Source organism: Rhodnius prolixus, unplaced genomic scaffold (assembly GCF_049639745.1).
Source record: "Rhodnius prolixus isolate KJV_2025 unplaced genomic scaffold, Rpr scaffold_7, whole genome shotgun sequence".
NCBI classification, from domain to species: domain Eukaryota; kingdom Metazoa; phylum Arthropoda; class Insecta; order Hemiptera; family Reduviidae; genus Rhodnius; species Rhodnius prolixus.
The window spans coordinates 38192386-38209972 of record NW_027411582.1 but is presented as its reverse complement, the minus strand read 5'-3'; the positions used below and the strand labels follow the sequence as shown (position 1 = coordinate 38209972).

At 31.0% G+C, this 17587-nt stretch overlaps 2 protein-coding genes across 3 annotated transcripts in view; one reads left to right on the top strand and one right to left on the bottom strand.

The window, feature by feature from the left end:
• LOC141447584 (uncharacterized) overlaps nucleotides 1-17587 on the top strand; it is a 101210-nt gene that overhangs the window by 56924 nt on the left and 26699 nt on the right. The gene's annotated exons all lie outside the window — the stretch shown is intronic.
• On the bottom strand, nucleotides 13606-17039 carry LOC141447592 (protein THEM6). 2 transcript variants are annotated; one of them, XM_074115299.1, is made up of 4 exons: nucleotides 16884-17039; nucleotides 16269-16436; nucleotides 15975-16189; nucleotides 13606-13921 (listed from the first exon to the last, which is right to left on the bottom strand). In XM_074115299.1, the coding sequence occupies exons 2-4, from the start codon at nucleotides 16408-16410 to the stop codon at nucleotides 13694-13696; spliced, it is 585 nt and encodes a 194-aa protein (XP_073971400.1). In that variant the 5' UTR covers nucleotides 16411-16436; nucleotides 16884-17039; the 3' UTR covers nucleotides 13606-13693. The 2 variants fall into 2 exon arrangements, with proteins under 2 accessions (XP_073971400.1, XP_073971401.1); XM_074115300.1 differs by lacking the exon at nucleotides 16884-17039 and having other exon boundaries at nucleotides 16269-16856.

Here is a 17587-nt window from a genome sequence, read left to right as displayed (position 1 = left end):
TTTTGTTTATATTTTATCTGTATATGGAGACATCTTTTGTTTATAATTGTATAAAATTTCGTAAAAATCTATCGAGTAGAAAACGAGATATTTAGTGTTAAATTTTGGTTCCGTTTAAAACAGTGAAATCTTTAACCTCAATTATCTCGAAAACTACTCGATAGATTTTGTTTATATTTTACCTGTATATGGAGACATCTTTTGTTTATAATTGTATAAAATTTCGGAAAAATCTGTCGAGTAGGAAACAAGATATTTAGAGTTAAATTTTGGTTTCGTTTAAAACAGTGAAATCTTTAACCTCAATTATCTCGTAAACTACTTGATAGATTTTGTTTATATTTTATCTGTATATGGAGACATCTTTTGTTTATAATTGTATAAAATTTCGTAAAAATCTATCGAGTAGAAAACGAGATATTTAGTGTTAAATTTTGGTTCCGTTTAAAACAGTGAAATCTTTAACCTCAATTATCTCGAAAACTACTCGATAGATTTTGTTTATATTTTACCTGTATATGGAGACATCTTTTGTTTATAATTGTATAAAATTTCGGAAAAATCTGTCGAGTAGGAAACAAGATATTTAGAGTTAAATTTTGGTTTCGTTTAAAACAGTGAAATCTTTAACCTCAAATATCTCCAAAACTACTCGATAGATTTTGTTTATATTTTACCTGTATATGGAGACATCTTTTGTTTATAATTGTATAAAATTTCGGAAAAATCTGTCGAGTAGGAAACAAGATATTTAGAGTTAAATTTTGGTTTCGTTTAAAACAGTGAAATCTTTAACCTCAATTATCTCGTAAACTACTTGATAGATTTTGTTTTATATTTTATCTGTATATGGAGACATCTTTTGTTTATAATTGTATAAAATTTCGTAAAAATCTATCGAGTAGAAAACGAGATATTTAGTGTTAAATTTTGGTTCCGTTTAAAACAGTGAAATCTTTAACCTCAATTATCTCGAAAACTACTCGATAGATTTTGTTTATATTTTACCTGTATATGGAGACATCTTTTGTTTATAATTGTATAAAATTTCGGAAAAATCTGTCTAGTAGGAAACGAGATATTTAGTGTTAAATTTTGGTTCCGTTTAAAACAGTGAAATCTTTAACCTCAATTATCTCGAAAACTACTCGATAGATTTTGTTTATATTTTACCTGTATATGGAGACATCTTTTGTTTATAATTGTATAAAATTTCGGAAAAATCTGTCTAGTAGGAAACAAGATATTTAGAGTTAAATTTTGGTTTCGTTTAAAACAGTGAAATCTTTAACCTCAATTATCTCGTAAACTACTTGATAGATTTTGTTTATATTTTATCTGTATATGGAGACATCTTTTGTTTATAATTGTATAAAATTTCGTAAAAATCTATCGAGTAGAAAACGAGATATTTAGTGTTAAATTTTGGTTCCGTTTAAAACAGTGAAATCTTTAACCTCAATTATCTCGAAAACTACTCGATGGATTTTGTTTATATTTTACCTGTATATGGAGACATCTTCTGTTTATAATTGTATAAAATTTCGGAAAAATCTGTCTAGTAGGAAACAAGATATTTAGAGTTAAATTTTGGTTCCGTTTAAAACAGTGAAATCTTTAACCTCAATTATCTCGTAAACTACTTGATAGATTTTGTTTATATTTTATCTGTATATGGAGACATCTTTTGTTTATAATTGTATAAAATTTCGTAAAAATCTATCGAGTAGAAAACGAGATATTTAGTGTTAAATTTTGGTTCCGTTTAAAACAGTGAAATCTTTAACCTCAATTATCTCGAAAACTACTCGATGGATTTTGTTTATATTTTACCTGTATATGGAGACATCTTTTGTTTATAATTGTATAAAATTTCGGAAAAATCTGTCTAGTAGGAAACAAGATATTTAGAGTTAAATTTTGGTTTCGTTTAAAACAGTGAAATCTTTAACCTCAATTATCTCGTAAACTACTTGATAGATTTTGTTTATATTTTATCTGTATATGGAGACATCTTTTGTTTATAATTGTATAAAATTTCGTAAAAATCTATCGAGTAGAAAACGAGATATTTAGTGTTAAATTTTGGTTCCGTTTAAAACAGTGATATTTTAACCTCAATTATCTCGTAAACTACTCGATAGAATTTGTTTATATTTCACCTGTATATGGAGACATCTTTTGTTTATAATTGTATAAAATTTCGGAAAAATCTGTCTAGTAGGAAACGAGATATTTAGAGTTAAATTTTGGTTCCGTTTAAAACAGTGAAATCTTTAACCTCAATTATCTCGTAAACTACTCGATAGATTTTGTTTATATTTTACCTGTATATGGAGACATCTTTTGTTTAAAATTGTGTAAAATTTCGTAAAAATCTGTCGAGTAGGAAACGAGATATTTTGAGTTATATTTTCGTTTTATTGGAAAGAGTGTAATTTTTAACTTGAATCTCCTTAGCAAAAACTTACATTTTAGAAATTTAAGTGTAAGCGTTAATTAAACGCCATACCTATGGGGGAGAAATAGTTTTAAAAAATTCTTATCTGTTGTGTTTATAGAAATAGTTTGCATTAAAAATACTAATGGCGGAACGTAGATGGGTCTAGTGGGCGTGTATACTGGCCAATAGAACGGTTTGTAGGTGGGGGCAAACCACGCCCTATTACCGCCTTTAACATTTTTAAAAAGAAAAATAATTTATTTTGAAGATTTATACAGTATGTATTACGGTTCCTAATCAACTACGGTATATGTATGATTGCAGAAAATGCTTTATTGGTGAATTTTTGTCGAAGTAAAAATTTTTATTGCATAAGTTTAAAGAAAATCATCCACATTTAAGAATATTTCTTTCCCTGTTGTACAACCTTCCAATGCCCAGCAAAATAGTAAGTTTTCATGTACATTATTATCAGGACAATATCCTTACAAATACTGAAAATTGAACTGAATTTTGAATCTCTGTAGACTCCATTAAGCTGTATGGCAAATTTTTTTGAGCTTTGTTTGATTCTTTTCCATTAATTGTTTAAACAAAAGTCTCTCCACTTTTCGGAAAAGCCGGAAGCTAGGAATTTTCTTTGCTTGCACTCATTTTGTTTGCTGAAAATAAAAGAATCAATTACGTATTCAAGAAATTTCCTTTTGTTAATTGATTACCCCTCCCCCCACCCAATAAAACCGGAAATAAACTTTGCGGTCACTCTGTATTGTATGGCTGTCGAGATGATGTTTTGTATATAGATATATATATATTATATATTACTTATATATGTACTCGGTGTGCATGATACTTATTTATTTTTAAACGATTACATCCCGATTGGACCCCATATTATGCTCCAAGGTCGACCAGGCTGTCCGCCTCACTGACATCGTTCGCCGTTTTAAGTCGATGTTTTTTATTAGTTCAGATTTTATACCTTGACGATTGATTACCCAATAGTTCGCTTTATTTTATTTTCTTCCGCCCCCCTTGATAAAGTAAAAAGAGGGTAGCCCCGCCCACTGTTAATGGTTTCTGTATCTTACTCAGAAGTTGGGTACACTCACGATATCTGTATTCCTGATTTTAACCTATTTTTTTTTATGACTTCAAATCAAGTGATGTTCCAAGGCAATTTTTTTTGTTATGAATATTTATTAAAGCTATGAAAACTTAGAAATTAGAAGTTTTTTTTTCTCCAACTAATTAGAAAAAAGAAATTGGCTATTAGATATAATTTAGCATTTTACGTCCCGGCTAACAATTCTAATTAATTATTCCGTTAATTGTTTTGCAGGTTTAAACCAGTTTCAATTCGGACTAATTTCAACTGAAACTCCCTCCTTCCAACTATTATCGTCATATCCGGTAGCATAACTCGACATTAACCTTTACAAGAATTTTTGAATTAATTACCAACTTCCTGTTTAATTTGTCGTAGATAACAATTATTTAAAAAAAAATGAAAACTGAGGGGAAAAATGCTAAAGGCAATGTCGTATTCTAAAATTGAAGCATCCGCAATTGGTCTCTGAATTTCCGTCTCTTCTTGCGAGTTAGTTTCGTGTATCCGAGTAAAAAAAAAAGTCACAAAAATAGGACCACGTTTTGGCGAGGTCACCATTCTGAGTATCTCCATCAAAAAACTTTTCGATTAATTTTTTTCAGACTTGGACTTCACAAGCATTCGATTCTCTAAACCAAGGAACAAAAAAAAAAAAAAAATAGAAAGCATTGAGATCGAATAAAACTTTTCGATGTCGATTTTTCACAGGAAGTAACCCCTATGAGATCTTCAATGCCCAAAACAGTGGTTTTTACAAATTTGTGGATTTGCGTGTGGTCAAAATACCCCCAAAACGAAAAATGCATTATCTAATTAATTTAGGGAAGGGATTAGCTATGAGGTTAGCATACTGGACTCCCACGCGGAGGTCTTGGGTTGACTTCTCTTCCTAGGAGCTTCTTATAGCTCACTGTCCGGAGGCCGGCAGTGCACTGGAGAAAGCTCCGGGCGCTAATAACCTCAGCTGTTGATGGGCCAAAAAATAAAAATCTAATTAATTTAAAATTTAGTTTAGATTTAAAAATTAGACTTAATTTGGGTCAAAATTAGCCACAACCGGAAAGGCCTCTCTACTGAATCGAGTTTTCCATTTTCACAGGATTTTTTCCCCCAGAAACTACTCTTTCACTTCCGCTGAACATTAGCCCACTAATTGCATATATATAGATATATGTATAACATTTAGTTGGGACATTTTCCAACGGAAATCCGTAAAAGGAGTGAGAGAGTAGGACTTCCGTCTAAGTGCCATTCCAGTCAGATGTACGGCCATACCATCTATAAAATATTAAAACGATTTAAAAGTTAACTGATGCTCAAAATTTTGAAGAGACTCAGCTGATCACATTATGGAATAAGTTTACAGTAAGCAAACGATTATTTCAAAAATCGATTTATTTTTTAAAACTTTGATTACATACTACATACTTGTAGGAATATTACATTTATAGCAATCGTTTTTATCCAAGCAACTTAATTTATTTAGGAGAGGTTAAATAAGGTTTTCTAAACTTCCATTTTAGATATGTTAAGGTTGGTACTACTTCCAAGTATTTGATTATTAAATTTCTAACCAAACTTCCAAGAAGAAAGAAAATCAATACACCGGAAGTGCATTTTTAAAGAAAGGCTTTTCCTGTAATTTACTATGAATTTGCCGAACGGATTCCATTTTAGATATGTTAAGGTTGGTACTACTTCCAAGTATTTGATTATTAAATTTCTAACCAAACTTCCAAGAAGAAAGAAAATCAATACACCGGAAGTGCATTTTTAAAGAAAGGCTTTTCCTGTAATTGACTATGAATTTGCCGAACGGATTCATTTGAAGCTGATCTATTGGCGTACTCAAGCTTAAATGTCAGTTTGGCTTGGATTTTTTTCTTAATTAATAGTTTGGTTCAGAGGGAGTGTGTCGCATTTTATCAACAGTATTATTAAATTAATCTCTTTTTTTTCATGCAATTCTAAGTTACAAGAATATTCAATTATATTCGTAAATTATGGTAAGAAAAAGTCATGTGAGTGTTCATACGAGATTCTTTTCTTGAGAAAGTAAAGTGAAACTGTCGTAAACGATCATAACTTAATAATAAATTTCTTGAAAATTGAGAATGATTTTTTTTTTTGTCGAATAATATGTTAGCATTTTATCTCAGTATCTACATAAGATTAATATTACATCTGAAATAACCAAAAAAGTTAATAAAATATGAGAAAATAATAAAAGATTTAGAGAAATAAGTGAAAGGTATATTGAAACACCATTGTTAGTACACTCTGGATCCACCCATAACTGGTTTTCATTGGACGGGGCGTGACTGCACTAGAGGTGGGCATGACACGCCCACCCTACTACGCTGTGATTGGCCACTACTTCAAACGTAATAAAATCAATGAAATAATCAATTTAAAATTTTTTTTCCAACATTTCCCCCATAGGTATTTGATAAACTTTCGATTTAAGCAAGAAAAAAAGTTTCCCATTAAAAATACGATAAATAATATTTCTTTTGGAATAATACTTCAAGGTTTACACAATTATCGCCAACAGAAACAAAGAAGTTGAGAATTTGTATTGTTTAATCGTGAAATATGTAGATAAAAGAGAAATGGGCATATTGTAGACTTGTAAGCCGCCATTAAATAGGCGGTAAGCTTACTTTATACTCTGGTGGAGAACTCTAGCGGCAATTTCTGTAAACATAACATAGTTTCTACAAACATATTTAACCATCTTGGTGACTCTCTAGACTTATATAGGACTATCTTACACTCACATTTAACCATGTTGACAACTCACTAGACTTATATAGAATTATCTTATACTCACATTTAACCGTATTGACGACTCACTAAACTTACATAGAACTATCTTACACTCACATTTAACCGTATTGACGACTCACTAAACTTACATAGAACTATCTTACACTCACATTTAACCGTATTGACGATTCACTAAACTTACATAGAACTATCTTACACTCACATTTAACTATCTTGACGACTCACTAGATTTATATAGTATTATCTTAAACTCACATTTAACCATGTTAACAACTCACTTGACTTATATAGGACTATCTTACACTCATATCTTACACTGTTACTTCTTTAAGCTACTTCTTTTTCACCGACTTGGTTACTCAATGCGGATAGAGAGGATGTATTTTATTCCTTATTTATCTGTGTTTTTCCGTGAGCTGGTAACACTTTGCAAGTTGAAAAGTATTTCTTGTTACTTACTGCTCCAGTAAACTATCCACTATGCCTTTCTGTTTTACAGATTTCATTGGCAAAAATCCTATTGATCATGGCACCCTCACCAAATAATTGCTCCAGCGTGTACGTCAATAGAGGCATAATCAGAGCTTATTCCAAATATGTACTGGATAGCGATAATCCTCAAAACAACATATACAGATAAAGGTAGTCAATCCCACAATTTTTTGGAGAGGATCTTTGGGAATAGAGAGCGAGACAACAGTTTGAGGAGAAGATATTTCAAAAGTTTTTCCTAATTTTCCAAAGCACTTTCTACGATTGATGTCGCTCGTATTGGTGGAATGAAGGTGCCTAGTTTAAGGAAAGTGATAATATTGAAGTAGATGAGGCAACCAGCTTGGCAGAATGACAGAATTGGCCCAATACTGGTTCATCCATTGGTAAAGTTGTGGTTGTAAAAATGTAATCGTCAAAATTGATTAAAACTAAATTTGGATTTTAATACAATCCATTGAAATTCTGATAATTTTATTTTTATTTTAATCTTAACTGTGGACAAAGTGCGCTACCTTGGACTGTACCTAGACAAACGGTTGACATGGAATCCCCATACTAGACTGAAAAGACAAGAAACTAACCAACGCTACAAAACTTCTCGCCAGACTACTTGAAACAACCGATCTAAACTCAACCTACAAAACAAAAGACTCTTATACCTATTGTTACTTCGACCTATTTGGTCATACGGCATTGAAGTATAGGGATCGACTAAACGTTCCAATTCTTTACGCATCCAGACTTTACAATCAAAAATACTACGAAAACTACTTAACGCTCCATTCTACATTTCTAACCTCACCATTCATAATGATCTCAAAATCCCTTTCATCAACGACCTTACTAAAACTCGTTTCTTTAAATTTCATTCCTTTAGAGTAGCTCATTCTAATCCTTTAATTGAACACCTATCTTCTTCCACATTACCAGGTAATCCTCTTCAAGGAGATTGAAGAGAAGATGGCCCCCGCGATCTACACTTCTCATAACAGTATAGTGATATGATCACGTTAATAGAGTGTCGCCACTGGGTGCCTTCTCCAATCTTCAATCAAGACACTACATTACATCGCATTTGCTTGTTGCAACAACCGTTGCAGTCAATAAAAGATTAAAAAAAAAATCTTAATTTTTTATTGATTAAATTGAAATTTAAAATCAATCAACTAATTTTGGCTTTTTAATTTTTTTAATTTTAATGACGATTAAAATTAAATTTTGATTAAATTCAATTAGAATTTAATTGATTAAATTTTGCTCCTCTCTAATTTAAGAAAATCTTCTCGGATAACTTAACTAACGCCCCGCAACAGGTTTCGATCCTGGGGAACAAAGAGAAGTTTCGCTTCCTATCAGATGATACTTTTAATTGATAAAATTGATTTTGAAGAGGGGTTCTTGGAATTTATGCTCCCTTCAAGTCCCTATTGATTATAAACATATGAAAGTCAGATAAATTTAATAAAAAATTGCATGTTTGTAAAAATGAATCATTAGAAATGTAGTGGGTGAAAGGATAACCAACGTTCACTATAGATATATTTTCATTTAATAACAAATAAATACATTAAAAGTTTATGAATGGTAAAATAAACAAATCAAATTAGGGAGTATTTCCTGTATATAATTTAAAGAGGAGAAGAGAGTAGAGACTAACTGCTGTTCCCGTAATTAATACTGGTGACGTACCGGGACAGGATATTCCGCTTAAACCACTAACACAATTGACTGACGACTGACTGACAGCTGGAATATAGGCCGATGTTGTTAACTGAGTTACCAGTAAATAGTTCCAGAAGTGCTTTCTCCAATTAAATTTACAGGAACTCGAATAAATATTTTCTAATTTGAGTTTAATGTCCGAAGGGTATCTTCTGATATACAAAGAAAATATCAGTTATAGAGCTAACTTTTCTCTACAATTCGATAAAGGATTCAATAGAATCAGAACAATAAAAAGAAATATATAGAGGTTTGAAATTTGAACCGTTTGCAAAACCTCCAAATTTTAACCTTCAATATCTCAATATCTATTATTACTATAATATTGCTATTTATATCAGTTATAGAGCTAACTTTTCTCTACAATTCGATAAAGGATTCATTAGAATCAGAACAATAGGAAGAAAGATATAGAGGTTTGAAATTTGAACCGTTTGCAAAACCTCCAAATTTTAACCTTCAATATCTCAATATCTATTATTACTATAATATTGCTATTTATATCAGTTATAGAGCTAACTTTTCTCTACAATTCGATAAAGGATTCATTAGAATCAGAACAATAGGAAGAAATATATAGAGGTTTGAAATTTGAACCGTTTGCAAAACCTCCAAATTTTAACCTTCAATATCTCAATATCTATTATTACTATAATATTGCTATTTATATCAGTTATAGAGCTAACTTTTCTCTACAATTCGATAAAGGATTCATTAGAATCAGAACAATAAAAAGAAATATATAGAGGTTTGAAATTTGAACCGTTTGCAAAACCTCCAAATTTTAACCTTCAATATCTCAATATCTATTATTACTATAATATTGCTATTTATATCAGTTATAGAGCTAAGTTTTCTCTACAATTAAGTGAAGGATTAATTAAAATCAGAACAATATTCAAGTTTAAAGTTTGGACGTTTTGAGTTTTCGTTTCGAATGCGTTCAAATTTTAAACGTTTATATCACTTTTCGTATTTATTAGATTTCAATGAATTCTTTACCGAATTGTAGACAAACGTTAGCTGTATAACTGGTGCTAATTGCATTGTTCTAATGATAACAGTTAACGAGATATTGAAGTTTAAATTTTGGAGGTTTTCAAAATCGTTGAAAATTCAAACTTTTATATCTCTTTTCCGATTTATCAGATTTTAATCATTTCTATACCCAAATGTAGAACAAAGTTAGCTGTTAAAGTGGTATATATTGCAATGTTTTAGTATTACTACTTCGTGAGATATTGAAGTTTAAATTTTGGACGTTTTGAGCTTCTTTACGAATTCGTTTTTTTAAACGTTTTTATCTCTTCTCGTAATCATCAGATTTTAATCGTTTGCTCTATAACTGGTATATATTTCAATGTTTTATTAATAGTAGGCAATTAGATGTGGATTAAATTTTTGATAAATGTTATGGCTGTTCTCGGTCTCGACTCTGAATACAGTTATGGTGTGACGTTTGCCTTACATATGTGAGTTCGCTCCACTAAAACTATTTGTACTAAATTACACTGTAAATCATAGTGTGGGTTGGAAAAAGTTTCGCAGGAAGTTAGGACTCCTCTACGTGACATTCTGCTCTTAATTACTGCAATCGTTCTTATTATTGACGCGTTTGAATGATTTTCATGAATGAATTGTCACTCAGTCCGAAATTCTATGTGGATATAGCTTTTGTTGATTTTAATGTCTACATCATTTGGAAGGGGTGCTTTTCAGTTTAAGAAATTAAGTATAATGGTGGATTAAAGTCTAAAAGGTAAACAAATATAGCAAGTATCCATCATTTCGTTAATTCATCATTGATATCATGATAGTAATTTTACTGTATTAACTTTTCATTAATATTTTTTACAGTTTATCAGATGTCACATACCCTTATGCTGGCCATTTCTTTTATAATATTTTTTTGATATAATAACGATAGAATGTAAACATTACATCTTTATAAATAAATGGGCACTATATTTTAACTCTATTCTAAATTCTTTTTCTGATTGATCTCTATTATGCTTTTTATTCTGAGTACTCTTATACGCATAGCACATTAAAATAGATGAAGATAAAGTTACTTTTGATAATTTGTGAAACGTTTGGGTGAGCATATATTGATATAGGTTTTTTAAAACTCACTTCAGTTGATATTTTTGTAATTTTCTGTTTTTCTTTGGCTCTGCAGTTACAGTTTTTACCTTTTTTTTATTAATAACAGTGATGTTAATGGGCACCATAACCTACTTACTTTTATAGACTATACGCGTGTTTGAATTTCTATTTAGATAAAAATGAATTATATTTAGATATCGATTATAGATATTTTGATTTGCATATTAACTAATATTTACGGACGGATCAAAATCGGAGCAGGGAGTAGGTTGTGCTGTACTTGACCCGCAAACGGGAAGTTTTCGCCTACACAAGCTCCCTAATAATGCCTCAATATTTACCGCAGAAATCGTAGCGATTTGGAATGCGGTAATCCTGGCGGAACAAATACAAAGTAATGACATAATAGTCATTCTTACTGATTCTAAAAGTGCACTCCAAAAAATAAAACGTCCGGGCGATGTTTTTGATCCCATAATTATAGAAATTATAAGTCATTTGATGAATGCAATGGGTAGGTTGCATCTGGTTTGGCTGAAAGGGCATGCTGGGATAGTTGATAACGAGAAAGTCGACGTGCTAGCAAAAAGAGCGATCTTGTTAGGGGAACACACTCCAGTGCTCAATTTAGCGGATTTCGAAGGTGCTTTAAGAAAGCGTTGTTATGACGCATGGCAAAAGCTCTACGATCTGGAAAAAGAAATTAAGGGTAAATATTACGCTGATTTACAGCCTAGGATTCCCAACAAGCCATGGTTTGTAGAAGTACTGGAGGGGGAAAGGCAATTTTACACAACAATAATGCGACTGAGGTTCAACCATAATCTCACAAATCCGCATCTGCATAAAATTAAGTTATTAGATAGTCCCAAATGTGATTGCAATAGCGGGGAGGATGGGGACATCGATCACCTCCTCTTCAGATGCAGTAGATATAATAGAAATAGAGACAAGTTCCTAAAGGAATTGGCAACACATGTACGATTTCCCTGTAGCGCTAAAAGTGTTTTAGCTATAATGAATCCTGATACGCTACGAATTATTTACAAATTCATTAGAGAGAATAAAATAAAAATATAGGATGCAGCTAAACTCCATAGATGCGATTTTAGTTTTTAATTACTCACACAAGTACTATCATAACTACACTACTAATTACACCACTCTAAGCTCACATCAAATAACGAAGTCACATTCAGAGACCATTGTGTTGTTCTAGGAAGGAATGTCAGTACGCAGCGCTCAAGATATCCTTATCTCATGGAAGCCACGACGCAGAATGTAGTAGAAGAGTGGCTGGCATGACGAAGAAAGAAGGGAAAGAGGCTGCGCTATTCCTCAAATTGAATATTGGAAAAGATAGGGCTGGTTTTTTTCCACCAACATATAGGTAAATTGAGGCGCTAGGAGCCAACTGTAATTGTGCGATACCAATGTGTTGGTTTTTTCCAGCCCTCATATAAAGAAATTGGTTAATGTGCAAACAAGACCACTATAACAATAAATAAATAAATAAAAACTGGAATAAAAAAATAAATAATAAGTGTGGCAACCATTTTTAGCAGTTTTCATGATGTGACGATAATGAACGCTCTCGTTATCTAGCGGCTAATATAAGAACTAATTTTCTAGCTTGAATGGGCAAGAACTCGATCTCTTCATTTTCATACCTTCTATTTTTCCTTTCTCTTATTATACTAGTAAAAGAAACTAAAGTTATTGTTTTAAATTTTCTATTTTAGTAAATACGTTTCTTAGTTGTACCAATGAACCTGACTCTTCTATCAAAACCTCCTAACGGAAGCTACATTTCACTTTTCTGTTTTTTATTTAAAAAAAAACGACACTTTTGATTTTCTCTAATATGTTCTCCGGATGTTTTAAATAATATTCGTATGCGTTCTAAATCGTATGTTACTGAAAACAACTAGTTCTGCAAAACTTCTAATCACATTAGTAATTTTGGGAATAGTCATTTATTCAAATGTTTAAAGAACAATTGTTTAACATACCCTTGAACCATTTGATTAAATTAAATCGATTTACACCTTTGTATATTTTGAAATTATCAAGTTTTATCACGTCATTTTTTGATAGTTCACAGTTATGACGAAATTCTTTTCACTGTTGTGATGTTATTCAGCCTTCTTGTATTCTTCAACATAGCAGTACTTATCTTAAAATATATTCCAAAACTTATTCTTACCAAGTTTTCGTTTTTAAAATTCTTGATGAGATTTTTAACTTTGAATTTCAGGACTCGTTCGTTCGTTAAACAAAATTTGGATATCATATTTTATAGAATAAAATTTACGTCACTACTAATTTATGGAAAAATGGCCACAAATTTATAGCTTATTATATCACTGTGTCCTAACCACATAAGTCATAAATTTAGTTTGTAATTATAAGGACATCTCATTGATTGATTTAGAATCAAATTTATTCCTCAGACTCCACGGACAGAAACTTATCAACTCGCTGAAACACACTTTACTTATAATATATTGAATGAAAAAAAAAATCTGAACTAATTTGAATTCAAGTAGAAAAAACAACCTCTTAAATACGTTTTACACTTTAAATTTTAGGTCAGAAGCAATTATTTTTTCAAAACAGGCTCCATATGCGAGGGATCTAAGCCCAAAATAGCCCTTACCTCCAGAAAATGACACGTAAACCTTAACCTTAATCAAAAACTTTCAAACAGCCTACATTAAAATGAAATCTGCATGTTCTCCTAATACCTTTTTAGATCAATCAGGAGCAAATTTCTGAAGTTTCTACGTCCGTACTTCTTACATGTTATTTCTTTTAATCAATTAAACGATTCAAATTTGAAATAGCGATTTTAATAAAATATTTAAGGTTTTATTTTTTAAAAAGTTTTTTTAGAGAGCATTTATTAAAAAATAAAATAAAAGACAATAACCTAGTCTTAAAATTAGTTCCGCCCAATAAGAATGAACCCCTTTTATTTATTTACATACAATATTTAAAAAAATAAAATAGTTTTAGAAAATTATTTATTCAGATTTTGGCCTTAATTTCTGACTGGATTCATCCATACTTTTTATCCAATAATCCAGATCTGGCGTTATCTCTGGTTTTGGTCCAGCATTCAATGATTCCATAACCTCATTAACATTTGCCTTCAACATGGTCGCTTTACTAAGTACAACAGCCCTAATAAATCCATCGTTTGTTATAAATTTGTGCTCTAAATAGACGGACTTGTCATCCCAGTAGATCATCTGTAACATTAAAGAGTTTGTAGTAAATTACTTAAAAATTTGTATAGCTAAAACAAAACAAAAAATCCTCTCACATAAACAAATCAAACAATATTAAATGTTTTTATTTTTGTTATTTTCAATTCCTAAATATAAAGAAATCATTATATCACGTAAGAGTGAACTCGCAAACAAGTGGAACGGGCAAAACCGCGTGATCGTTTTGAACGCTTTAGGGTGCGTTCCACTAAGCGACCACAACGACCACGCTCACGACCGCGGTTTTGGCCGTTCCACTTGCTTGCGAGCGTTGCGATCGAAAACCCAAGTGGAATGGACTGTGGGGCGTTTTAACTGTTCATGTAAACATAACATATGGCGGCCTCGAAAATAAGTCAAAAGCTTGAAGAGGTTGTTTTTTAATTTTAACCCCGTTTATATGCAGTTATAATAAACTTTATTAATTATTGGTAAAGTTGACTTATATTTAAAGAATATATGTAGTTCAATTTTTTATATTACATTTTAGTGGAGTAGGTATTTATAAAATTTACGTTTAAATAAAATTAAAATGTCTTTTTTGGCAACAGTTGGATATTTATTAATAATGCTTTAGAAAGTTCTTTATCTAGTTCCGATGAAGAGTGGAATGCAATTTTGCAAAATCGCAATGATAAAAAGCGAAAACTTAGGCCACGTATTATTAGCTATCAGAGTAATTGATCTTTATTCAGATGAAGAATTTAAAAGTTATTTCAGGTAAATGATTTTGTGTTATTCAGTGATTTAGTATGTAAAGGGATAAGTAATTATTTATTTTTTGTAGACTTTCGAGAAACACATTCTATTATTTACATGAAATAATACATTTATTTACATGAGATAATTTTTTCGGTCGCCATATTTTGTTTTAAAAATTGCGCCAAATTTCTGAACGCCCACTTCGACCCAGCTCTATAGATGGGGCGTTGTGGGCTTTGCGTGAGCGAAAATAGTGACGTCATTAGTGACGTTTTCGCCACGACCACAACGACCGCGGTCGCCAAGTGGAACGCCTGAAGGTATGTTTTGGTCGTTGTGGTCGCTTAGTGGAACGCACCCTATATCTAATGTTCTAGAACCTCTTCAAATTTAACCTTCCAAGTTTCCATTTATTAGAAATAATACTCTGCATAAAGGGAAAACCCAAGTACTAATGCAAATTAGCTTATAAACAATTTAACTAAAAATAAACTTGGAAAACCCATTAGAAAGTAAAAGCGTTTTTAATTTCCTTCAAAATAAAAATCAAGGACAAACTTAAATTTCACTTGCGAGTAAGGGCTAACATAGTATGCTAATGGAAATTACATTCTTTATTTCTTTATCTCTCTCACAGAGAAATCTATTATTTATTATTATTTGTATAATTTCTTTCCAGCATTGTACGTCTAAAGTCAATTCCCTATGCGAGGTTTTAAGAGTTGAATGAACTACAGTAATTGTACAGAGATTACTTTAAAAAATCCCGGATTAAATTTTTTAAAACTAGAAGGGTACGTCCAAAAATGCTGTACTTTTAGATTTCTCTATTTTGCCTGGGGTATATGTTAGAATTCATTTTTATAAAGTACATATATTAATTATTCACTATCATAAATATTTTTTTCGGTCTTGGCGGCCAAATATATAAAGTGATGTCAAGTAAAGCGCCGGTTGTTTACAATTTTCTGCACTATATTATCAGAATAAATAAATAAACCATTCCGTCGCAAAGAAACAAAAAAATCATTTATTGTTTATAACTCCAACTAAAATGTAATTCAAATCTTGCTTAGAGCTAAGAAATATTTTTTTCCTATCTTTTAACTTGATAGGGTAAATCTATACTTCTTACATAGTTTTACTTCGTCTATAACGTATTTTCCCCAGAATATAGTACAATGTTTATAATCAAATGAAAATATTAAGCCTAAATCAAGGCCGAAATAGATCACTATTGGTTGGGATATGCCTCTAATAGAAACTACATACTTAACTTTTGATTCGTGCACAATAGAATCTTATTTTTATTAAAAAAATAATCATAATATACCTGTGTAATAATTTTAAAAAAGCTAAATAACGGAATCACTCTTCTGTATCTGATATTTGTAGCCGCTTGTAAAGCATCAGTCTTACGTTTTACCATCTCATTATAAAGGCCAGTTCTGTCATAAAAGTGAAATCTACAGAAGTCCAAATCTCTAACAAATCTAGCGTTATTCATATGTTTGAAAACTAAATCAAGATCTTGTGTAAAACAGAAATCTAGAAAGAAAAAAAATCAGAAATAAGATAAAATTGAAAATAGTTCAATGTAAAAGGAGATATTAAGAAATTAGCTTACCATAAATAGTAACTGGATCAGTAATCTTACAATTTTTCTGGAATAATCTTCCGAAAAGTATTGTAGAAACAATTCTTAAATAATATGATACATCGAAAAATATTAACAATATAAAGCTTATAATAGCTAGAAAGCAAACCATTGTTAACTGATTCTCTTTAAGTTACACTATGTAAAAGTAGAAATTAAAAAAAAAATTAATAATGCAGTTAAAGTAAAATTTTGGAGATACTACAGGCAAGACACTCAAGAAAATGATGACTAGCAGAGCATGACTACCACGAATTGTATGTGTTCGATCAGAAATGTAATGATACTGCAGAAAACTGGAACTAATGAGGGTCAAGTTCGCCTTCAACACAACCACGAGGAGTAGGGAACCTTAAGTTATGTTAAGAGGTGGGATGTACTCAATTTTCAAGTTTTAACTTCTTCTTTTTTAACATTTTAATAAACGTTTACATTAATAGCATTTAGTGTATAATTTTTACTGTTTTGTAATCAAAAATACTTAATTTAGAAATTATGAAAATAGCATAGGGTTAGTTCTGTTATAAGTTCGCTGCAGCGAAACAAAACTATTATTAGTTCATTCCATTTACAACATTAAAATACCTTTACAACAATTCCCTCCACTTTGATTAAGCTCTTCTACAGTCCCTGTACCATGTACAAAATTACCACTTCAACTCATTTAATTACAAAGTAAAATTACCAGTACTATACAGGAATACTCCCGGGTGAGTAATCGATGTTAAACAGAAATGAATGAATCGACCTGTTCCACAAGTTTAAACAAAAAAGAAAAACTTGAATGAAATACTCTTTTACTGTAATGTTCGCTGCAAGATTAACTAGAACGTATTTATCTAAAATAATTCAAATATGGAAGTCACGTTGGGGGGGGGGGCAAAATTAAGTTTTTGATAGCTTTACAATTTTTCTTTTTTGAAAAAGGCTGTACCTAGGATTTTATTTAAACATTTTACCCTCTGCGCTTACGTGGTTTAGATTTAAAATGTATCTTTTTTCCTAGTAAAATGAGATTAGGAGCTCTTCCCGGTGAAGGGGAGAGCTTTTACTTCTCTTTAAAATGTTATTTCAGCAGTGTCGTGGTTTTTTGCTTAAGGCTGGGAGCCTACCTAAAATATTTTTCGAAATATTTTCGTGCTTTTAGTTTGTTTTTTTTGTAACTATTTGTATTTCAGTTGACAAATGCAACTATAATAAAAATATCATTTTGAATTGTGTTTAACGAATCAACGAAAACTACTGTACAAAAGTTAGTCTGGCACTTTTCCTAGCCTCCTGCATGCACT

Bases quoted from the DNA above. Each gene is read 5' to 3' on its own strand.
- LOC141447592 (XM_074115299.1), bottom strand. From the start codon at position 16,410: ATGGTTTGCTTTCTAGCTATTATAAGCTTTATATTGTTAATATTTTTC. The intron at 16,190-16,268 runs GTAAGCTAATTT...TTTTCTTTCTAG, and splicing joins TGATCCAGTTACTATTTATG to ATTTCTGTTTTACACAAGAT. The intron at 13,922-15,974 runs GTATATTATGAT...TTAATGTTACAG, and splicing joins TTTTTAAAATTATTACACAG to ATGATCTACTGGGATGACAA.